Source organism: Chiloscyllium plagiosum, chromosome 6 (genome assembly GCF_004010195.1).
Source record: "Chiloscyllium plagiosum isolate BGI_BamShark_2017 chromosome 6, ASM401019v2, whole genome shotgun sequence".
In the NCBI taxonomy this organism is placed as follows: Eukaryota; Metazoa; Chordata; class Chondrichthyes; order Orectolobiformes; family Hemiscylliidae; genus Chiloscyllium; species Chiloscyllium plagiosum.
The window spans coordinates 28240906-28265640 of NC_057715.1; the positions used below are offsets into that span (position 1 = coordinate 28240906).

General features: G+C 40.3%; 1 protein-coding gene across 14 annotated transcripts in view; it reads right to left on the reverse strand.

The window, feature by feature from the left end:
* Positions 1–24735, reverse strand: part of mycbp2 (MYC binding protein 2) — a 199675-nt gene that overhangs the window by 21823 nt on the left and 153117 nt on the right. For 12 of the 14 annotated variants that reach the window (XM_043691414.1, XM_043691407.1, XM_043691412.1 and 9 more), the window contains 11 exons: positions 21092–21291; positions 20748–20897; positions 18359–18519; positions 15758–15914; positions 14607–14834; positions 13741–13806; positions 12748–12987; positions 3606–3695; positions 3416–3493; positions 1686–1952; positions 1238–1512 (listed from right to left, as the gene is read on the reverse strand). In XM_043691414.1, the coding sequence (XP_043547349.1) occupies positions 1238–1512; positions 1686–1952; positions 3416–3493; positions 3606–3695; positions 12748–12987; positions 13741–13806; positions 14607–14834; positions 15758–15914; positions 18359–18519; positions 20748–20897; positions 21092–21291 (1912 nt within the window). The remainder of the gene's footprint in view (positions 1–1237; positions 1513–1685; positions 1953–3415; positions 3494–3605; positions 3696–12747; positions 12988–13740; positions 13807–14606; positions 14835–15757; positions 15915–18358; positions 18520–20747; positions 20898–21091; positions 21292–24735) is intronic. The other 2 variants (XM_043691408.1, XM_043691406.1) reach the window with 2 other exon arrangements.

Consider the following 24735-nt stretch of genomic DNA (forward strand, 5'->3'; position numbering starts at 1 on the left):
GGGCCTGGCGACTTGTCAATCTTAATGTTTGACAAAACTTTCAGCACATCAGCCTCCTCCATCTCTATCCATTCCAGCCAGCAGTCCTGCTCTTCAAAGTTTTCATTCATTACAAAATTCGTTTCTTTCGTGAAGACAGATGCAAAAAACTAATTTATGGCTTCCCCTACCTCCTCAGACTCCACACCCAAATTCCCTATGCTATCCCTACTCTTTCTTTGATCATTCTCTTATTCCTCTCATAAGTGTAAAATGCCTTTGTGTTCTCCCTAATCCGTTCTGCCAAGCCTTTCTCGTGCCCCCTCCTGGCTCTCCTCAGACCATTTTTGAGCTCCTTCCTCGCCTGCCTGTAATTCTCTAGAGCTGAGCTTGACCCTAGCTTCCTCCACCTTATATAAGCTACCTTTTTCCTTTTGACGAAAAGCTCCACTATTCTCGTCATCCAAGGTTCCTTTATCTTACCACTTCTTGCCTGTCTCAGAGGGACGTATTTATTCATCACTTGCAACAACTGTTCCTTAAACAGTCTCCACATGTCTATAGTGCCTTTACCATGGAACAATTGCTCCCAATCCATGCTTCCTAACTCATGTCTAATTGCATCATAGCTTCCTCTTCCCCAATTAAATATCCTCCCATTTTGCCTAATCCTCTCCTTCTCCATAGCTATGTAGAATGTGAGGCAGTTGTGGTCACTATCACCAAAATGCTCTGCCACCACAAGATCTGATACCTTAATGCTGTATTCAATTACACAAATTCCATTTAGTACTTTGACTGCACCTCTAACGCGGGCAGCAGGCAAATGGAACCACCATCATCACAAAGTTCCTCTCCAAATCACAGATTATTCTAATTTTGATATATATCACTCTTCCTATCATCTTTGCAGGTCAAGGCCCTGGAAAACCCTCTCTAGCAGCACCTACACTACATAGACACCAGCAGTTGAAGATGGCAAGATGAAGATCACTACCACCTTCCTAGGGCAAAAAAAGGGTGAGAAAATAACTACAGATCTTGCCAGCAATATACACACCCTGTGTCTGAATGATAAACAATCAGAACCCCTTCATGGTCTTACAAGACTTTTCAGTTTACCAGAGGTAAACTGCTACACAATATACAATCCATAATATAACTAAAACAACACACCTAACAATAAGTGTTAACTAGAATACTGATTTCATTATTAGTTGAATGAGAACAAAGTACAATTTGGAAAAGTCATTCTTACCCAGAGTTGAAGACTGATGGTAACGTAACCGTGGTTACACCCTTCCCAGCAACCGTGCCAGGAAAATTACACCCTTTGGCTTTTAGCTGCACAGTGAGCGCTTTGGAAATGCAGCCCAAAAACATGTCCAAAATTCCTAACTTATTCCAATCTCCTTTCTCTGTGGAATGAATGATGTCACTGATGTCTGCTGGTGGAAGAGATTTCACACCTATTATACTGGCAAGACGCACTGGTGTCACTTCTGGTAGTACACGGCGCAGTAAAGATGTCACCTGCAAATGAAGTTCCATATGGCTGTTCAATCTATTGCTGCAATAGTTCACAGAGTCAAAAAAGCATATTTCTAAATTTAAGCAATGTTAGTACATTAAATTAGTAAACTAGGAACAAATGATTTTCTGCTTTACTAAAGTTTAAAATTGATTGAAATAAAACCAACACTGACCTGTCTTTGTACCCTGGGTGAAGCAGTATGCAGCAAAGAGAACAGATCTTGCAATAACGTGAGCTGTTGGGCCAAGTATTGTCTTCCAACATTGGAACCACTCAGAGCAAGCACCATAGAGAGCAGTTCAAAACAGTATGCATCCGAAGAAGCATCCTCATCATTTGGTTGAGAATTTGCATTTTCCTTGCTAGATATGGCGTGCTCCCATTCTTCTCGCACACGTGTGGCTTCCATGCGTATGGCTTGAACTATATGTGCACACACCTGTTTGGAGAGGTAATCACCAGTTACAAACTACAAATCTGGGAGGGGAATTGATTGGTTGGGGAGTGGACTACAAAGCAGCAAACTGAATTTCACAGAAAAGTGTGAAGTATACACTTTGGTAGGAAAATTGGACAGAATAAGTTTAAAAATGGTAACTGTTGGGGAAATACTGGTATCCACTGGGTTCTTAATGCCCTTGCAAACGAATCCCAAAAAGTTGACACGCAATACATCAAGTACTTAAGATGATAAATGGCTGGATATAATTCAATCTCTTTGTCATAAATGGGAGAAATAAGCACGTCTTTCTTCACTCACACTTGGTGAGAAAATACCTAGAGTACATGGTATAATTTAGGTTTATTCACTAGCGGGAAGATGTATTTGCCTTAAATGAAGGCTGACTAGATAGATTCCTGGGATGAACAGACTGTCCTTTGAGGAAAAATTGAGTCAACTCTACTTGTATTTTCTAAAGTTTAAAAGGATGAGATAAGACTAGTTGGAACATAAAATCCGTGAGGGACTGAACAGGATTGATTTTGGGAGATGTGTCACGTCCACAGTCTCACAAGACGGAGGTTGAGCATGTAGGACTGAGATGGAGAGAGAGTTCTTTACTCAACTGTTGGAATTCTCTACTTCTTAGCTGTGGACATTTATCTGTTGAGCATTTTTGTGGTACAGTTTCTTGGATATGAGGCTGGAGCTTTCTCAATAGAATAAAGTTCAGTCCAGTTATGAACTCACTTTTATTCCTTAGCTTGACTAGAACATTGAATTAAAACCTGATCCAGTATGTAAAAGAGAATGTCTTGGACTTGAATAAAAATTGCAAATTATAATCATCTTTCAAGTAGAATTGAATGGTAAGGTTACATAGACCTTAGAAAATGTTCGCTGAAGCTACCACCAGCTGAGCTGATCTATGTTTGACATTGCTTTGCGTTCATATTTTAACTAAGCCCATAGCATGCGAACTTTCTTCAATACAAGTCTGTTCCTTGGTCGACACTCTAGAAAATGTTGATGTCAGTATTCAAAGAAAAACTTAAATTCCTAGTATGGGGAGACTGTCCCAATGCCTGAGAATACGGAAAAGACTAACCTTGATGAGATGAAAGTATGTTTATACTGAATATACAAAATAAACAAAAAGATAACACCACACATTTCATTCTGAAAACCAAGTCTTTTGCTCTTCTATCTGAAGTGCAGCCAGCTCAAACAGCTCAAACTCTTCTAATAGTTAAAAGATGAATAATTACTGAAATACACAAACAGGTTTAGCTGACAATTTTCTCTGGATATTCAATTACAGTACAGCACTGCACTGGGCAGCTACTAAGCAATGGGGTGTCATGGAGGAATAACAGCTTGAAGTAGATTGCACTGAACTATGAAACAATGTAGTACATAAAATGACTCCATGAAAAATACGAAAATTATTCATATCAAACCTGTTTCTGGAGATTCGTTAGCTTGCTTCTGCTAAATATGATTCCAACCATGTGTTCCTTCAAATCAGCATCAGATGCCTTTTTCAAAACAAGATGGCATATGATTATAAGTAAGAAATGTTGTTACTGAAAAATAAATATTTACTTTGCGGAAACAGCATATATTTGTAGATATAGGACATAATTGTACCTTTTCTTCACCCTCTGGTGAAGACAAAATAGTTTTGTCTTCTTGTTCAGGTGTGGGTTCTGCATCACCACAAATCAATTTGCCAAACACCTGCAAAAGTTTTCCCAAAGTTAGCAACATATCAAAAAGCTTAACTTATTCAGTTTTATCAAATGAAGGAACACTGAAAATTAAAAACAGAGTTCAACCTAATTATAGAAGGAATCTTAAAAACCACAGCATACCTTCATCAGAATGGCGCTTGGGATGGTAAACTATAGTTATGGGGCCAGACCAAATACAGGAATAGAAAAGGATAAATGACATTTAATAATGGATTTGAAATATTGGAGGATTGAGAAGGGAAAGGAGGGCAAAACAATTTATGATATTTACAGAATCAATGTCTTAAATTGACGATTCCTTGCCAGTCACTAATATTAGAAATAATGAGAAAGCTCTTTAAATACTTGTTAGGAATATGAAATGGTAAGCCAGTAGAACTAAATGAGGCAGTGTGTTGAAAGCATTTCTTTTCTTTTCACATTTTTTATTTAAAAAAGTGAGTTGAAGTTGAGAATTGAACTTTGAATCATAGCTTTTATATACAATAAAAGGACAAAAGACTTATATCTGTTGGAAACTGGCTTGGAAAGTTACTACCGATTCTTAACAATGGATTGTTAATTTTTGTTTAAGTTATTAACATGGCATCCTAGATCAGTTTGAGAGTTTTTGAATGTTTTAAGCTCATTGCTTTGCAAATACAGTAATAGTGAGGCTGATTTAGATTTCCTCCAGTGTGGAAACAGGCCCTTCGGCCCAACAAGTCCACACTGACCCTCCGAACAGCAACCTACCCAGACCCATTCCCCTACATTTACCCCTTCACCTAACACTACGTGCAATTTAGCATGGCCAATGCACCTGACCTGCACATCTTTGGACTGAGAGAGGAAACCGGAGCACCCGGAGAAAACCCACGCAGACACGGGGAGAATGTGCAAACTCCACACAGACAGTCGCCCGAGGCAGGAATTGAACCCGGGTCTCTGGTGCTGTGAGGCAGCAGTGCTAACCACTCAGCCACCGTGCCGCCCTTAGTATAGTTTGCTATCTCTGTCATAATAATGTTTAAGGCGGGTGGAAAGGACAAGCCAGGGAACTATAGACCAGTAAGCCTGACGTTGGTGGTGGGCAACGTGTTGAAGGGACTCCTGAGGGACAAACTTGATTGAGTTTTTTGGGGAAGTAACAAAGAGGACTGATGAGGGCAGAGGGGTAGATGTGATCTATAATGGACTTCAGTAAGGTGTTCGATAAGGTTCCCCTTGGGAGACTGATTAGCAAAGTTACATTTCACAGAATACAGGGAGAACTAGCCATTTGGATACTGAACTGGCTCAAAGGTAGAAGACAGAAGGCGGTGTGGAGGGTTGTTTTTCAGACTGGAGCCCTGTGACCAGTGGAGTGCCACAAGGATCGGTGCTGGGTCCTCTACTGTTTGTCATGAACAGAAATGATTTGGATGCGAGCATAAGAGGTATAGTTAGTCAGTTTGCAGATGACACCAAACTTGGAGGTGTCGTGGACAGCGAAGAGGGTTACCTCAGATTACAACAGGATCTTGACCAGGTGGGCCAATGAGCTGAGAAGTGGCAGACGGAGTTTAATTCAGATAAATGCGAGGTGCTGCATTTTGGGAAAGCAAATCTTAGAAGGACTTATACACTTAATGGTAAAGCCTTAGGGAGTGTTGCTGAACAAAGAGACCTTGGAGTGCAGGTTCATAGCTCCTTGAAAGTGGAGTCGCAGGTAGATAGGATAGTGAACGCGGCGTTTGGTATGCTTTTCTTCATTGGTCAAAGTATTGAGTACAGGAGTTGGGAGGTCATGTTGCTACTGTACAGGATATTGGTTAGACCACTGTTGGAATATTGCATGCAATTCTGGTCTCCTTCCTATTGGAAAGATGTTGTGAAACTTGAAAGGGTTCAGAAAAGATTTACAAGTATGTTGCCAGATTGGAGGATTTGATTTATAGGGAGAGGCTGAACAGGCTGGGGCTGTTTTCCCTGGGGCGTTGGAGGCTGAGGGGTGACCTTATAGAGGTTTACAAAATTATGAGGGGCAGGAATAGGGTAAATAAGCAAAGTCTTTTCCCTGTGGTCGGGGAGTCCAGAACTAGAGGGCATAGGTTTAGGGTGAGAGTGGAATGATATAAGAGAGACATACGGGGCAACTTTTTCACACAGAGGGTGGTACATGCATGGAATGAGCTGCCAGATAAAGTGGTGGAGGCTGGTACAATTGCAACATTTAAGAGGCATTTGGATGGGTATATGAACAGAAAGGGTTTGGAGGGTTATGGGTGCTGGCAGGTGGGACTAGATTGGGTTGGGATATCTGGTCAGCATGGACGGGTTGGACCGAAGGGTCTCTTTCCATGCTGTACATCTCTATGACTCTATAAATGGTACAGCTTCTTTTAGTGGAAGAGCAAGAAAATATTTGAAGTAGAGAATATACAGTACATGAGAAAGAGGGCAGTGGAATTAGTTTCGGATTACTCTGGCAAAGACCAGTACAGGTACAATTCCTAGAGGCATGGCACTCAGCCACAGATTCAATCAATAAGCACATCGATCTGGATCCAATATACCGACCACTGCAGCGGACAGCTGGAACTGACAACCAGAAGCGGCAGATTGCAACCACTACAAATGCCAGAGGAAAGATCACAGAAGCGCTTCACAGGAGGCTCCCAAGCACTGAGGATGTCACCTAGACAGGGGACGAAACATCTACAATACAAATTCTCAGCTCGGCGAACAGAACCACAACAACGAGCACCCGAGCTACAAATCTTCTCTCAAACTTTGAAGATACAATAAATTAAATGAACTTCTGTGCTGCAATTATAAATGGTTCCTTCTTAACCACTACCCACCTTGCATTCAAAACCAGTCAGTAAGACTTGCTTCAATAAATAGAACCTGAAAGCCTTGTCCTTGAAAATTACCACCTATTCCCAATATCCCTTCATGTATTATTGGCTCAAACTCTCAGCCAGCTTCCTGTAAATACCTCTCGAATAAGTTTTTTGCCCCATCACAGAAAAACAGTCTTAAGCAAAATCGCACATGGCATCTTCTGACTATGGTCAATTTACCTTTGTGACCTCTCTGTTGCCTTTGACAGCTGACAACACACCAGCCTCCTCTGCACCGCTGCAATCCTGCTCAATTTTTGACTTGGTTTCAATTTTTTTTTCCTAATTATAACTGTGGCATCTTGAGTAATAAACTCTTCTGAATCCTTTACCTTTAGTATCCTTCAAGGAGGTATCCTTGACACCAGCCTCTGCATGTTGCATTTTTGTAACTTCAACAGATGCAAGGTTTATTTCAACAGGCAAAAGCTACCTAATTCTATTACTCAACCTCTAAAGAAACTCATCCATTATGCTATGAAACTTTTAGATATCCAATATCTTGGAGTTACATAGGTCTTTAAAACAAGCATCTGAAGGCACACAACAAAAGTTTGATTTGACAAAAGTGATCAAACGAAAGGAAAAGACAATATGTCAGGTGCAAAATGCTTGGTCAATGAGACGGGTTTCAGGAGTGCCTAGAAAGGTGGAGGCTTAACAAGATTAACGGAGGCAATACTAGAGACAGGTAAAAACAAGGAAATCAGTGGTGAATTGGGGGATGCAATTGGAAGACAGTATAGAAGTCTCAGGAGGATAATTGGGAAGCTTAGAGAAATTGACAAGGCAAGGGGTGAAGAAAGCCTGCATGCGGGCATGTCATGGAGAAATGTAAACATGTAAATAAGCAACTTTAAAATTGAAGTATTCGTGTACTGAGCGCTTCTGGAAGTTAGCAAACCCTGGGGTGAATGGTGCACAGGACATAATGCAAGTTGGAATCAGTAAGGGGCACACATTCACAAGTTGATAGAAATAAGGAACAAGAACACAAACAGAAATTGCTGGAAAATTTCAGGTCTGGCAGCATCTGTGGAGAGTTAATGGTTTGGGTCAAATGACCCTTCTTCAGAATTGATTGTATCTGGGAAAAGGTCAATATATATGTTAAAGAGAGGGGGGGGAGGGGGAGGGGGAGGGGGAGGACCAATTGATAGGTGGAGATTCAATTTATCCAAAGAGGAAGAGAGGAGAAAAAAAGTTGAACAAACAAAGGAAGAATTAAAAGGTCAGTCTGGGAGGATGAACAGCTGCTAATGGGGACCATTTGTGTTGACAATGGGTTGCTTGGTGGTAGCAGCCCATGTGATTACAAGGTCTGGTGTGGGGGGTCTGGAGTAGGACATGGAAGAAGGTGCTCAAGCCCTAAAAATTGCTGAACTTGACATTGAGTCCAGAGTTTACAGGGTTTCCAAATGGAAAAAAATGGGGTGTTGTTCTTCCAGCTTGCGCTGAGCTTTGCTGGAGCACTACAGAGATACTGGCTAGGGAATACTGTGGCGTGTTGAAATGGCAGGCAACTGGAAGCTTAGGATAGTTTTTTGCAGACAGAACAAACATTTTGCAAAGCAGTTGCTCAGTCTGCACTCCCCAACACAGAGGAGATCACATTGTGAGCATTGAATAGAGTGGACGAGATTAAGTGAAGTGCGGGTTAATCGCTGCTTCACCTGGAAGGTGTGTGTAGGGCTTTGGGTAGTGAAGAGGGAGGAAGTAAACAGGGAGGTGTTACACCTTCTGTGATTGCATGGAAAGGTGCCGTGGGGTCTGAGGAGATATTGGAGTGGACCAAGGCATCCAGGAGGGAACGGGCTTTGCAAAAGGCCTTTTGGGTGGGGGTGGCGGAATGTATCTGTGTGGTGGCAATCCTTTAGTTTTTTTTGGTATAAAACAAGGAACTAATTAGGTTGACATGGCAAATTATGCTAAATCTTTTTAAAATTTAAATATACACGATGAGGAGTCAGACACTGACACAGAAGTAGTAACATTTAAGTAAATTAAATTGCGTGGTGGTGGCAATTATCTATCAATTAGCTCAAAGCTGTTGGTTCAATTGGTGCTAATTACTGAAACTAATGACTCTTCAGAGAATTTATGAGACAGATTTTTCAAACTGCAGTCAGTAAGGGGTGCACAATTAGGGGATGCCATCCGAGTGAGACAGCGAGTAGTGAATTATGTGGGAATTGACTACATAGGGGGAAAATGCTTTAAGTGAAGTTTATTGCAACTAATAAATTGTATTAGGTATTAGTTGGATTTATCAATATGAGGAAAGTTTATGAATTTGTAAGATTTATTCAGTTAAGGCTAAGTCAAATGAAGTTAAAACACGACAGCTTGGTTGTTTGGAATGTGTATTCTGCATTATATCATAAGTCGTAGATATTACCAGTAACCCAAATGACCATATATGCGTAACGTGTCCCACTTGCAAAAGAAACTGGAGCTTGAAGCATTGGGACCGCTTCTGAGGCACGTGGGAGCTGCACAAGGAGGACGGATCAGCACAATCAAGACTAACAGCTTGGCAAGGAGTTTCACAAGTGCTGTCGGGAAGGATTTAAACGCGATTGATGGACAAATGGGAACCCAAGAGTGATTTCAAATTTGGGGAAAGCAAAACTGGTTAAAAATAGCAATAAAAAAGATAGATGAGACATAAACACACAAGAAACAAGATAAGAATGAAGAATGCTGCTTAAAAAAAAAGACAAACCTGAAGTAAAGGCACTTCATCTGAACTGATAGATGATTTGCATGTACCATCTGAAGTCAACGTCTATTACTAATTGCCATTGTGGAGACAAGCTGCAAGGTGACTGGATTAGGAACAAATGTGAGCACGTTATTGGTGCGGATAGAACTCAGCAGAGAACAGGGAAATGGAAGAAAAATTAAATGACTGTGTGTCCATATTCACGGATGATGATTTTGAAAATCTAGAAATTCTAAGTGACCAAGGGACAATGGAACTGGGAAACTAGACAAAATGAATATGATCAAAAAGATAGCACTTAGTTATCTGGATTGAAACTTGCTAAATCATCTGGACTTCATAAAATTGATACCAGACTGTTGGAGGTTGTGGCTAGAGAGATAGCAGCTATATTAGGAATTATCTTTCTGGAAAGGTTTCTGCAAATTAGAAAGTAGCAACTGTAACCCGCAATTATATGTAGGGATGAAGGAAGTGAACTACAGCCCTTTCAAGGTGACAATAATAGGACAATGTTAAAATCTATTATAAAGAATAGGATAACTGGATATTTAAAAATAATGATAACATCAGGCAGGTTTACAAAACAGAATAACATTTGACATACTACATGTAGCATTGATAAATGAGAACCAGTGGACGTGGTGCTTTATATTTTCAGAAGTCTTTCGATAAAGTCTCACATATTGGATGTTAGTAAATAAAAATGACACTACGTGGGATGGAGGAAATATCCGAGTACAAACTGAGAATTGGCGAACAAACAGAAAGCAGAGAGGAATACATGGATTATTCTCAGGATAGCAGGTTGTTGATAGCACTGACCCTTCTTGTACGTTACTAAGTCCACAGCTGTTCAAAATTTACACAAAATTATTTGGGTGAGAGGGCCAAAAGTAATTTCCAAATTTGTTGATGACACCAAGCTGGGTGTGCATATGTATTGTAAGGAGGAAGCAAGATGACTTGAAAAGTACTTATAAGGGGAAATAAATGGGCTCAAATATAGCCGATGGATTAAGTATGAAGTTATTCATTTTGGTGTAAAATGAAGTTAGGTAGTATATTTCTTGAATGGTGAAAGGTTGGAAAATGTAGGTGTCCAAAAAGACTCAGGTTTCAAGTCACTAAAGTTAGCATGTAGGTACAGCAAGCAGTTAGGAGGGTAAATAGTTTGTTGGTCTTCATCACAAGGGGATTAGGAACAGATGTAAAGATGCCATGATCCAGTAGTTTAGAATCTTGGTAAGGCTTCAACTGGAATATACTATACAGGTTTGCTTCCCTTACATAAAGAAGGATAGATTTGCCACTGAGGGTGTGCAACAGAGATTTAACAAGTTACTCCCTGGGATAGCAAGATTGCATTGTGAAGAAAGGGTGAAGAAACCTGGTCTTCATATCCTAGAGTTTCAAAGAATGAGGGTTGATCTCATTGAAGTTTATAAAACTCTGGCAAGTGTGACAAAGTGGATGTAGATGCTTCCTCTGGAGACTAATGACATCAAGGGACATGGAGAAGGGGGATCAAAGATGGCGGCGACTCAGCAAGTCTGAGTCTATAGTGCTCCTCCCAAGACCTAGGCAATGTGGGCCTCCACCACACTCACCAAATCAATTAAAAATGGTTTTTATTTAATGTAATTAGTGGTTTAGTACTAAATTTAAACAGTCTAGTCTCCTGTAAAAATGACTAGGGGGAAAAGGAGCCCGCAGTTCTCAGCAGGCAGGAGCCCCTTCCCCACCCTCCCCAGCTGCAGCAGAAGCGTCCGCAGTCACCCCAGGGGATTTACCTATGGTGGCGAGCCTCGCAAAAATAATCTCCAAACTCGATGCGAAGATCGATGCTTTCATAGAAGAGTCCCGAAGTCGATGGAATTCATTCTCGGCCACGCTACAAAAGCACGGCCGAGACATCGAAGAAATTGAATGCCGAGTCAGAGGGGCAGAGCTAAAGGCCGCGACCTCCGAGGCCATTGCAGAATCGGCTGTGGATCGGGTCCGGATTCTCGAGCAGCGAGTCCGGAACTTAGAGAATCATATTGACGACCTCGATTCTCGAGGTCGGCGAAAAAATATTCATTTGCTGGGCCTTCCCAAACAGGAAGGCGGCGGCCAGCTTATAAGGTTCCTTGAATAATGGCTTCCGCAGTTATTGAATTTGGAGGCTGGATCAAGCCAGGTAAGGGTAGAATGGGCCTACCGGGTTGCAATACGCGGACCCGGCTCGAACCAGCGCTCGAAAAGGGACATGGAGATGATGCATAAGAATGGCAAAGAGATGATCATTCGTGACCCAATAATGTCAGAGAAGGCTTGATGGATTGAGGACTGAATGGCTTAAAACTATAGGAATCTTGACTGTGGTTAGTTATGATAGTCCAGTTATACACAGTTAAAAATCACACAAAAACCAGGTTATAGTCCAACAGATTTATCTGGAAGTACAAGCTTTTTGGCTGCTGCTCTTTCACTATTTACCCGATGAAGGAGCAGCGCTCCAAAAGCTGGTGCTTCCAAATAAGCCTATTAGACTATAACCTGGTGTTGAGAGATTTTTAACTTTGTCCACCCCAGTACAACACCCGGCATCTCCACATCATAGTTATATACAACAGTAGAGAAATAACAGGAACAGGAATAGGCCATTTAATCCCCTTCACCCTTTTCCGTCATTCAACAAGATCATAGCTAATCAGCAGATCCACTTGCTCCACATCCTCAGATAGCTCTGGATTTAAAAAAAAACTCATCTATAAACTAAGTTGACAAAACATTAATTGCAGTTGTGGAACAGAGTTCAGGTGAATGCAAGTGTTGTGGAAGAGAGTTTATCAGGTGAGTGGAAGGGTTCCCTCACAATCCCTGAAAGGTCTAGCCCCTAATGTTTAGATTACATGACCCTGCACTCCTCAACCAGCAGACTTTGATTTCCCCCCATCTAACCTATCTGTTAAAAAGTCTGATTAAATTGCCACTAGTTTCTTCAATTTCTCCTTGTAATATCTTCTTTGGAGTTTTAATATTATCTTGGTAAACATATGCTGTATTCCATCCAGAGCCACTATATCGCTCTTAAGGCATTGTGTCCAAAACTGCTTGCAGCTGTGCTCTTACCAGGTTCTTGCTGACTGAAGCATTGCTTCTATCTCTATATTCCAGTCTAATGGATATAAAGGCTAGCATTCCAATCATTTTAGCTCTCCTTGAACCAATTCTCGCATTTAAATGATGCATACTCAAACCTGCAAGCCTGTTAGGACTTCCAGTTATTTAATTTGAATTTTACTATATAATTAGAAATTCTAAGGATGCACATTTTTGAAAGTTGGAAAGAAAAAAAACAAACTTGTGACTTCAGGTAATATTCACATTATGACAAGAGAGATGTGCATTTTGACAGTGATCAAAGAAAAATGTGACTTTGAAGGCCAATCACAATATACCTGTGATGTAATTAGTCGGAAAACTCGCAGGGTCTCTGCTTCACAGTTCTTCTGTTGAGCAACACTTGCTGAAATCTGTCCACCAATTTTAATGCTTTCATTTTCTTTCCATCCTAAAACCTTGACTTGTCGGACTCTTAGTGTGTTCTCTGGACCCTTGAGTTCTATTTTAATAATATGATTGCCTCCTCCAGGAAGTTCACTAGTTACCCATCCCATATGTCTGGAATCCATGTCAGTCTAAGAGCAGGAGAAAGAAATGAAAGTGGATTCATGTTTATTCTTGAAAGGAAATATACTAAATATGTTTAAAAGCAAAATAATTGTTAAAAAACAAAGTCACTCAATATTATTAAAAGAGTCTATTCTATCAGACAGCATAAAGAGTTAAGACCAAAAGAAAGGAAAGGCTATTTAGTCCATAAGGTTCTTTCTGCAGAACATGCATAGCTATATCAAAATGAAATCTCTCCTCCAACTCAACATCTCCTCATTATCTTGCCAGGGAATCAAATTGAATGTACATTTCTGTTGCCTGAATTCCTTGTCTCATTATAGATTTAGCCCTGCATCTTCTGATCCTTACGTATTACAGAGGAACCTAGTTTACCCAAAAGAGACAGGCAGGGAGTATTTCATTCGGTTAATTGAATTCTGGATAATCAAATGCCAGATAACATAGCAGGATAACATAACACAACAGGACTCCTGCTAGCCAAACATCGGGACCTTGCAATTTTGCCAAATAATCCGATATTCAGATAATCAAATGACAGATAATCGAGGTTCCTCTGTGTGTATAAGGCCAAATTAATGAAGGAACTGAAAAATAGCAATGAAACACAGACAATTTTAGTAATACTAGTGGAAAAGAAATGAGAAGAAAGTTTATATAGGCATGTTTCAAACAACAAGGGGAAGGGGAGAGAATAAAACATACTGTAATGAAAAAAGCTTTGCTTCCAAGAAGAACAATTTCTTCCAAATTCTTACTTGTTTAATTCTGCTTAGGTCTTCGGTTGCTTTTCCAGAAAAGAAGGTCATTGAAGATACCTTGTTCTACATTGAGGGGGAAACAAAAAGTGTATTGCTGTAGTAAAGATATGACCATCAACAGTTCAATTGACAAGCACAAACATGCAGCTTAAATCATTAATCCTAATCACCCTACCACCATCACTTCTACCCTACTGTTTAAGTTTTTTGTTAGATTCTTCAACAATGGTTACTGAAGGGAATTGCAAAATGTGCTTTAAAATAAATGATGCTATGTACTAATTTTAAAATAATCAGCAAAAACAGGCAAGTATGAGCGAGTGATGAAAATTACACCCCAGTCTCACCCTCAGTGAGTTGTGATCTGGAATGCATTATCAGAAACCACTAGTGAAAGCAGGTTCAATAGCAACTTATAAAATGGATCTGGATCTGTCCGTGAAGAAAGAACTGCAAGGTTTTGGCAAGAGAGGAAAGTGGAACTAATTAATAATTCCTTCAGAGTTGGTACAATTGTATTATGCAGAATGGCTCCTTTCTGCACTGCACCATTCTAATGTAGGAAGAACTTTTTTTGTTGTACTGCTTGTTCAGTGTAATCAAAATTTTTTTAAGCTCCATTTCAGAGTTATACAGTACTTAAACACGGTCTTTTACATTAGTCTAAATAGATGTAATATTCATAGGATGTTAAACCTGCTGTGTATCTGAGTGCAGAGTGTCTCATTTGTCCATGATCTACAATCTACCATTTTAGTTCAGAACAAATAGAAGCTTGCCTATGGAAATGCTTGTGGTGTGGCAGTATAAAGTACTGAAAAGATAGAACCATCTACCAAAGAGACAACATTCGGAATTCTTACCCCCAAATCTCGAGAGTTGTCCACATGAACAGAAACATAGCGAACACAAATTCCTTTAACACAATTTATAGTTATACTCTTTGTTTTATTCTTGTCTTCATCTCCTGACTCCCAGAAAGTTTCTGTTGATCCATCCGTCAGACTACCAATCATAGCTGGTCTGCTAGATGTCTTAATATCAACAATTCCAGTGAGGTCTTTCAAACATGTTACTGTACAGGACTCCTGCTATGAAAGGAAGCAATATTATTTTTTGTGCTCTATGGAACATAGTCTACCATATTGTCAAAAACGAAAAATCAGTCTCAAGTTTTGCTCTAAAATGTGTTGATTTTCCTTGATAAGATCAAATGGTGGAGAGAAAATCACCAAAATAAGAACCAATATACAAATATGCTTGATTACTTAGCCAAAGTCTTGCGTTCCTTAAAGATCAAAACACATTCAATCTCCACAAGAAAACAAACAGGTCAACCAGATGGCAACAAAATAAAAACGGAACAGCATCCTTTTAGGAATGTTAATCAGTGGTTGTGGCAGTCTTTAATCTTCCTGATTCCTTTTTATGAAACCCATTTTTGAGGCCACACACTCTTTTATAAAAAATGAATTATCTAGTATGTTTGTTGTAACTACATCAAGTAACTGAATAAAAAGAAATTTTCATGTATGTACACGATGAGACAATATAGGCATATTTCAAGGCTCAAGTTGTATTCGATTAAACGATGAATGCATTAAATTAATTATATCCACATACAGAAAATCAGTTCTTCTGTTTCCTTCTCTGATTCAACACATTTTATCCAGAGTGCAATGTGAATCAAACTTAGCACCTGTGTGTCACGTGGTATGTCATCTCAGTCGGGGCAAGTGGCCTCAATTCTGAGGAATTTTTGAAAGAGAAAATAATCTCTTCAGTGTTATCCAATTTTAACTGTATTTTGGGCAAGAAAAGCACTTGGTTCAGCAATAGTGTAGTACTGAAGCTGGACATACTGACTGTGACAGTGCACCAAACAATTTCTGGTATCAAGCAGAGAATAGGAACATCCTATACTGAGTTAACCAGAGGACAATCCCAGAAGCCTCATCTCATTTCAGTACTATTAAGCACAATAGTCCTGTGTAAACATAAAAATGTCCTTTACCTGATTCAAGGCTTCATAACCGGACTGCACACTGATGTTAAAGCTTTCTTCACTATCTCCATCATCGGATTTAGAAAGAATATTATTGATGTGGTGGAAAACATTGCTCTGATGAAGGAATTGATGATCAGATTGCTTGAATTTCAGACTCCAGCAGCTAGATACAAAGCCAAAAATTAGTAAAGAGATGTTTGTGGGAGGAAGACGGAGGAGGAAGACGGAGGAGGAAGACGGAGGAGGAAGACGGAGGAGGAAGACGGAGGAGGAAGACGGAGGAGGAAGACGGAGGAGGAAGACGGAGGAGGAAGACGGAGGAGGAAGACGGAGGAGGAAGACGGAGGAGGAAGACGGAGGAGGAAGACGGAGGAGGAAGACGGAGGAGGAAGACGGAGGAGGAAGACGGAGGAGGAAGACGGAGGAGGAAGACGGAGGAGGAAGACGGAGGAGGAAGACGGAGGAGGAAGACGGAGGAGGAAGACGGAGGAGGAAGACGGAGGAGGAAGACGGAGGAGGAAGACGGAGGAGGAAGACGGAGGAGGAAGACGGAGGAGGAAGACGGAGGAGGAAGACGGAGGAGGAAGACGGAGGAGGAAGACGGAGGAGGAAGACGGAGGAGGAAGACGGAGGAGGAAGACGGAGGAGGAAGACGGAGGAGGAAGACGGAGGAGGAAGACGGAGGAGGAAGACGGAGGAGGAAGACGGAGGAGGAAGACGGAGGAGGAAGACGGAGGAGGAAGACGGAGGAGGAAGACGGAGGAGGAAGACGGAGGAGGAAGACGGAGGAGGAAGACGGAGGAGGAAGACGGAGGAGGAAGACGGAGGAGGAAGACGGAGGAGGAAGACGGAGGAGGAAGACGGAGGAGGAAGACGGAGGAGGAAGACGGAGGAGGAAGACGGAGGAGGAAGACGGAGGAGGAAGACGGAGGAGGAAGACGGAGGAGGAAGACGGAGGAGGAAGACGGAGGAGGAAGACGGAGGAGGAAGACGAGACTCCAGCGCTAGATACAAAGCCAAAAATTAGTAAAGAGATGTTTGTGGGAGGAAGACGGAGGAGGAAGACGGAGGAGGAAGACGGAGGAGGAGAAAAAAATCTAGACAGTCAAGGATTTTACTTGATTAGTTAAATTCTACTACCTACCCATTGTAAAATATTTAAAAGCATAGTTGATCATTTTAAGTGAGTGCATATACTGCAATTCCTTACGACTGTCTAATTGAATTCCGTGACATCTTATTATTCAACACGTTCACACAGTCTGGAGCATTAAAGTAAGCAAATCAGAAAACAAATCACAAAAATGAGGCCATTCAGTCCACTGTAGCTGTGCTGGCTCTTTAAAACAGCTGCAAGAAATGCAAGCATGAGCATTGCTGAAATAAGATTCAAGACAAAAATCCTTCGTAGAATGTATGGTGAAAAGATTTGACAGATTGTATCCTTTTTAAGCAATATTTACATTCTGTACAACCTAGCAACTAGATGTAGATTTTTCGATTTGAAAAAAAATTTGGTATGCATAAAAGGCCATTCTGCAACTATGAACAGACAAACTAAAAGCTTCAAAAATATATTTCCAAAACACAGACAGCTTTGAAATGGGTCTACATCAAGCTGCTAACTTGCTGTTCACATGATAACTGCTAACTAACCAGCCATGTTTCTCCAAATTTACAGTTTATGTTCCAGGATTCTCCAGTCCACAACATGCACAAGTGTAACAAAGGTAAAGTTAAAATATAATTTTGACTATCATTGCAATCTAGTTCATTTCAGTTACAGAAAGTTTCTATCACTTCCTATTTCAATTGTGACCTCATCCAAACATAAGTAGTTCCTAGCAATTGTTCACTGGACAGTAACCAGGAATAAGATATTAGCTCATTTTCTCTTCAACAGACTGGATAGCTGAGACCAATCGTGGGCACTTCCATTAACTGTACAAACCAATGCTTAGTAACTCAAAGATCTTGGTCTACAAGACTGATTATCATGTCACCTATAATCTCAAGTACAATGAATAAGATTTATCCCAAAATATCTGCAGATAAGTCAATTACAGGATTTAATCAGAACCGTTCTTTGAAGGGTGTTAATCTTATGGTGACACTGGATGGACAACTATTTCTCAAGGCGGAGGTGAGTACTGTAGATTAGAGTCAAGATTTGAGTGATGCTGGAAACGCACAGTAGGTCAGGCAGCATCAGAGGAGCAGAAAAATCAACGTTTCAAGGCAAAAGTTGGATTCCTAATTAAGGGCTTTTGCCCGAAACGTCGACTTTCCTGCATTCCCAGCACCGCTCTAATCTTAACTATTTCTCAAAGTCTATATTAATTATCAAGTAAATTATTCAGAATTTGCTGATGCAGTTTAGGAAGACTAAATAATTTTTACAGCAAATAAGCTTTAATGTTACATGTACACCCAAAAGGTGATATCAAATATATGCTTCACAGCATGGAATCAGAATTTTATTTTGATATCAGGTAGTCAAATTAAATATTCCATCCCTAGATGATAAATTTGATAAAGCAATGTCACTCCTTTCATATTTTTGCAGTTGATATGATTTATTCCATTTTTTTGTAAAATAAAACCTACCGTAAAGCCATTTGTTGCAGTGAGCTGCCACTGGGTAGAGACATCATTAGGTCCGAAATAGTTTGCAGCAGCCGGTGAAACGTTTCAGGTAAAGGATGAGCAGCTTCTCCAGCAATTACAATGTCAGACAATGGGTGTTCACACACTCCAGTATCTCTTTCCTGTTTTATATTAAAAAAAAAGTACTTGGAAACCTTTATTGACAACGGTTTTGAATTTAGCAACTTTGTCCATTATATATTTATGTTCTTCGAAGGAAAGGAATTGGATGAGGCGCTCAATGAAGGTGAAAGTGCTCCAGCATTAGATTAGATTAGATTCCTGACAATGATGAACAGTCCCTTCGGCCCAATCAGTCCACACTGACCCTCCGAAGAGTAACCCACCCAGACCCATCTCCCTCATGCACCTAGCACTATGGGCAATTTAGCATGGCCAATTCACCTAACCTGCACATCTATGGACTATGGGAGGAAACCAGAGCACTCGGAGGAAACCAACACAGACATGGGGAGAATGTGCAAACTTCACACAGTCACCCAAAGCAGGAATCGAACCTGCGTCCCTGGTGCAGTGAGGCAACAGTGCTAACCATTGAGCCACCGTGCCACCATTAGCAGATCCACATACAAGATTTGGAGAGAAATCAGAAATAACGTTTCAGGTCAAGCGACCGTTCCTCAGAACTTCCTCTGTTCTGTCGAAGGGTCACTCGACCAAAAAATGTTAACTGTTGATGTCTTTCCACAGATGCTACCAGACATGCTGAGCTTTTCCAATAATTTCTCTTTTTGTTTCTGATTTACAGCATCCACAGTTCTTTTGGTTTTCATGTACAAGATGTGGTTGGTGAAAGTCATGCAACTATGCTCATATCACAACATGACAAAAGACATTGAAATTGTAGTAGTGGAGTGAGATTTAGTGTCAGTTGCAACGGGTGATATGATAATGATAGTACACACAAAATACAAGATGTACCTGTGCTCTACCACATTTAAGTGAAATGCACTCATGGGATGTGGGAATCTCAGGCTGCCATCAAGCCAGCATTTATTATCCATCCTCGATTACCATTGAGAAGGTGAAGATTGTGGCCAGCTGCCTTCCTGAACCCCTGCAGACTATTTGCTATAGATATTCCCACAATGCCGTTCAGAAAGGTATTCTAAGATTTTGACTCAGTGACGCTTAAAGCAGGTGTGATACATTTCCAAGACAAGATGAAGTGTGACTTGGAGAGGATCTTGCAAGTGGTGGTCTTGCTATGTATTTACTTGATTGACTATATAGGAACATCATTGTAAATAGCTACTTTTCCAATTATCATCATAAAACCATGTGCCAAGCATAGTTATCAATAACTATACTTAGAGACTGTCTTGATCTTTGTGACACGACTACAGAATCTGCAGACCACAATAATCTAAAAAATAATAATAATAAAAATAATAGTACGTTTTCCACTAGGACTTTTCATGCATTTAAAATGAGTGGGCACGTTTGCTTGCACAATAGATAAATGCTGCTGCCCCTCATTTGGCTTTCCAGCATGAGTTTATGTATACATTAATGGTAATTGTCAATTGGAGATCCATGACACATTATTCATTATTTTCAAATCCTGCCACTGAGGTAAAATTACAGTCATTAACATTGGAAGACCAGGAGGGTGTTTACAATTAAAAACTCATTAAAATAAAGCCTCCATTAATTTTGACCATTTCCAAAATTATCATCTGCAAAGGATACCATAACTAAAACAAAATTGATATAATTGTGAGATTTTGTGAAAAGCCTTGAGCATGCTTTATACACGCAAACTCTTTGTTTATTTGGCATTCAAAATATCCTGTCAGTGATGAGCCAGTTGACCCCTTGAAGAGAAGAGTTATCATTTGAATTCTGGTGACTATTTGTGGACAGCACACAAAATTGATAAAACCCATCAATTTCTTCTGAGTTATTTTCCTGGCAGTCTGCAAGTCCATGCTCATTTCTGCTACACTTCAAATAAACCAATATCAGAAAGGTGAAGCTAATTTATCTAATTTCTAAATGTAGGTAATTGGACGTAGAACAGAGGAACAGGAGTAGGCCTCCTCATGCCTATTCTGTCAATCATTCAATGAGATCAAGACTGAAATGTGGCCTAATTTCATGTACTTACTTTCGGTCAATATCCCTTAACATTATTGCTTCATAAAAATGTGTCTACCTCAGGTTTAAAATTAAGAACTAATCTAGCATGAATTGCCATTTATGGAGGAGAGTTCCAAACATCTACCACCCATTGTACATAGCTCTGAGTTAATAATGCAAGCTAATCCAAACATCACTTCCTTTCTAATGAGGAAATTATTCGAAGCAACTGCAATATTTAACCAACCTGTTCTACATTCTCTTTGTTCACCTTGTTATCATCAGCTTCTTCATCCTCAGATTCCAAAGGAGCAGGAGTCAGGGATGCCACAAAATGCCACAGAATATCGTGGAGTGCAGTTGTCTGAATTACACTGCACAATAGCCAGTTAAAGGCCTGTTTAAATTGAAAAACAGTGACAAAACATTAGGCTTCGTTTATTAGACAAAACTTCAAAATGCTATTAAAATTGAATCAGTATATTGTCTGAATCACAAATGTAGGTAATTCCTGACTTCTTAGCCACTGAATTAATTACCAGGCAGATATTTTAGCTCCATGAAAATATATGTATTGATCATTGCACTGACCTCCATAGCGTACACTCTGCAAGCAGATTTCCTTAGTGCGTGCTTCATTGCCATTTCCAACCCTTCCAGATCATGGTGCTGTATGACAAATGCTAGAACAGGCCACTGAAAATTTCGTTCCCCTTTGGGCAGTGAACTGTGAGCTGAGATTAGACGAGATAGTTCCGGAGAAGGATGTCGAAGAAGAGATGATCCCACTTCTGTTTGAAGAAGAAAATTTATTAACATTTGGATGTAAAATAGACCACATTAAAATTTAAAGGCTGTATTATTCTAACAAGTGTTTGTTATATACTGCATCGCACATATAATCCCTGATTGGAAGAGGCTTTCTCCATTCATTCCAAACGAGAGTTTTGGAGATTCATCATCCTGTGAGCTGGAGTTTCTGGTAAGTCCATTTGCTAGCAGAAAATACACAGGTTCTCCACAGATTATATAATTTAAGCAGTACTTTTGGGGCAATTCATCAAACTTCAAAGTTTTAACTGGCAGCTTAAGGTGAAATGCACAAACCTAGTGAATAGCATGTCTCCAAACTCATCTGAATTGTCTTTTGAAAAATTATCTTGTAATGAGCATATTAAATTACAGAGGAATGATTCAGAAGCAAAAAAAGCACACCTCAAAGAATTCACTGGCAAATCTTTTCTTTATTTGGGAAAAATATGGATGTAAACAGAGTAAGAGAAAAAGGTAAGGTAAAGAAGAAATAGTATTTATGTGATAGCTTTTTTAAAGCCCAAAGACTGCGGAAGAAAGGGAAAACATGGAAAGCAAAGTGATGCTTTTATTTGTTCATAGGATGTAGGTGTCAACTGGACCAGCATCGACTGAATACCTTCATTGCTCTGACAGGGTGACGGCAAACAACCTCTTAAGCTATTGCTGTCCTTGGGGCATTCCTGGATTTTGACAAAGTCACAGTGACCAAACAAACAGTCACGCAGTTCCAAGTCATGATGCTGTTTGACTTGGAGTGAGAAGGGAGATTGCAGATGATAATGTTCTTATGCATCTGATGCTTTTGCTCTTCTACGTGGTAGAAGTCACAGGTTTATAAGGTGCTGTTGTTGCAGCCTTGCTGATCTACTGCAGTATATCTTGTAGATGGCACACACTGATCTCACTGTGCATCAGTAATTAAGGTAGTGAATGCTGAAGGTGGTGGATGGAGTGTCAATCAAGCAGATGCTTTTTCCTGGAGGGAAAGAGTATTCTATCACACTCCGAACTTATGCCTTGTATTTGCTAAAGACACTAGGAAAACAGGAGAAGAGTTACTGGCTACAGAACTCCCAGCCTCTGACCTGCGCTTGTGGCCACAGTATTTATATGCTGGTCCAGTTCAGTTTCTGTTCAATGATAACCCCCAGGATGTTGATAGTGGGAAGGTGATTGATATTAAACAGCATTACAATTGTTGAATCTTCTACCATCCACAGATTGGAATGACTTCCCCGCCTAGTTAGCCACAGAGTCAGGGGACAGGAAGCCTGCCAAAGCAAACATCAGATGATCTGCAGCCATTTGAGTGGCTGTTAACAAGCTGGAGATGGAAATTGTGACCAGAAATCCCAATTCAGGCTGCAGCTCTCTAATAATTTAATAATTGCTAATACAATGGAGGGGCTGGTAGCATTGGATAGATTTGAATCAACGTTTGGTGGTCCGGCAAAGTTGGCAGGTCCAAGTGAAGAGGGCCCTTGAGGTGTTGATATATTTGTTAAGAAAGGACCCTCACTCCATTGTCCTCCAATTACTCACAAAGGGAAACTTACCGGAATGCATACTTGGCGTGGTTAAATCCTGATAACTGTGGGCTAAGGCCCTTATGTGGTATTAATTATCTATTTAAGGGTCTCAACTATCCAACTGGCAGGCAGACTGCTCAATGTCACCTCAACAGTTGGCATAATTGTGGAAGGAGCTAGGTGATGGCCAAAATGCTTGCTGGATTAAATTAATCTTCCAGCTTTAAAACCATTGGTGGGTGAGTTTTAAGTCCAGCCCATTAAGATTGTTTCAGGAGAAAGAGGGTGGGTGGATAAATGTCTTTGCAGCTTAAAACAGAGGGAGGGTTTAGGAAGAAAATAACACTGCCTACATCAGTAAAACAGGTGATGAAAACAACGGCAGAGGGAATCTCAAAACAGTCAAAAGAGGGAACTCATCAGATGACACTTTTGAAGTTATTTAGGCATGCCATAGATACCTCCTGCAGCTCTGAGATGTCAGCTTGCCAACATTTTGAAATCGTTACAATAATGGACATTCACTAGCAAGGCTCTATATCTACTTGTATAATGGCATAACTTAGAGCTATGTAATAGGAGCCATCCACTGTAATATGGAACAGATGTTCATTTCCATTGCATATTTATGTCTTTAGTTCTTTTAAAAGTGAATTGAACAAACAAACATATACAGGAGAAACATGATGCAAATTGTTCATCTGCTTTCGTTCCTACTAAGTGCACATGCAGAATCATGGAAACATTGTAACTATGACAGTTTTGACAGAGTTGCCCAACTTAGTCATACATTACATAACACTGCAAATTAATGTTTAATATTCATGACCACTGTTTTGTTTGAAATTTCCTACAGAAAGTGCTAAAATAGATTTAATGTTTTGTCACCAATATCATCACAATTTTGAATGAAATGGAAATGGCAAACACCATGCTTCACTGTTTCAGGGATCAGCTTGCTTAACTTTTGTTCATCACCGCTCCTGCATTCCAACCTGCTTGCCATCCTTTGCTGCTTGGCTACTTCCCCCATTGCAGCATTCTCTTGCTTTGATATTGACTCTAATGTCAGCACCAATGGGGAATCCAGTAGCCTAACTCTGCAATAATACTCGATAGAGCTGACACAGGAGCAACGTGGTAACTAATTTACGAACATTTCTTCACATTTCTTTCTCTTCCTACAGTCATATTGCCTTTAGTTAAAACCTTTTTATGATTACTTTTGATTTTGACAATTGCAATTTCAATTTGCACAAGCACTCAAAGACTGAAAAATATGCCTGAGCAAATAACATTAAGAGTTGATTTGTGTCAATAGTGCGCTGCAAACAAGCCATTCAATATGAATAACAGTGAATCCTCGCTCCAATGTGTGTAGGGCTGAGATACAATTTATATTATCTTTATTGTAACATAATTTCACAGTGTATTTGAAATGTCATTGTAAATATGATGTTGAGCCACACAAAAAGTGATATTCGATTTAAAGATCAAAAATTTGGTCAGATCGGTAGGCCTCAGTAAGGAAAAATAGGTAGAAGGACACGGTTTGGGTTGGAGGTATAACCACTGATACTGGAGTTAATCTGGTTGGTTGGGCCATCCACAACCTCATCACCTCAGGGGACCTCCCATCCACCGCCTCCAACCTCATAGTCCCACAACCCCGCACCGCCCGTTTCTACCTCCTGCCCAAAATCCACAAACCTGACAGCACCGGACGACCCATCGTCTCAGCCTGCTCCTGCCCAAACGAACTCATCTCGGCATACCTCGACACGGTCCTGTCCCCATTAGTCCAAGAACTCCCCACCTACGTTCGTGACACCACCCACGCCCTCCACCTCCTCCAGGATTTCCGCTTCCCCGGTCCCCAACACCTCATCT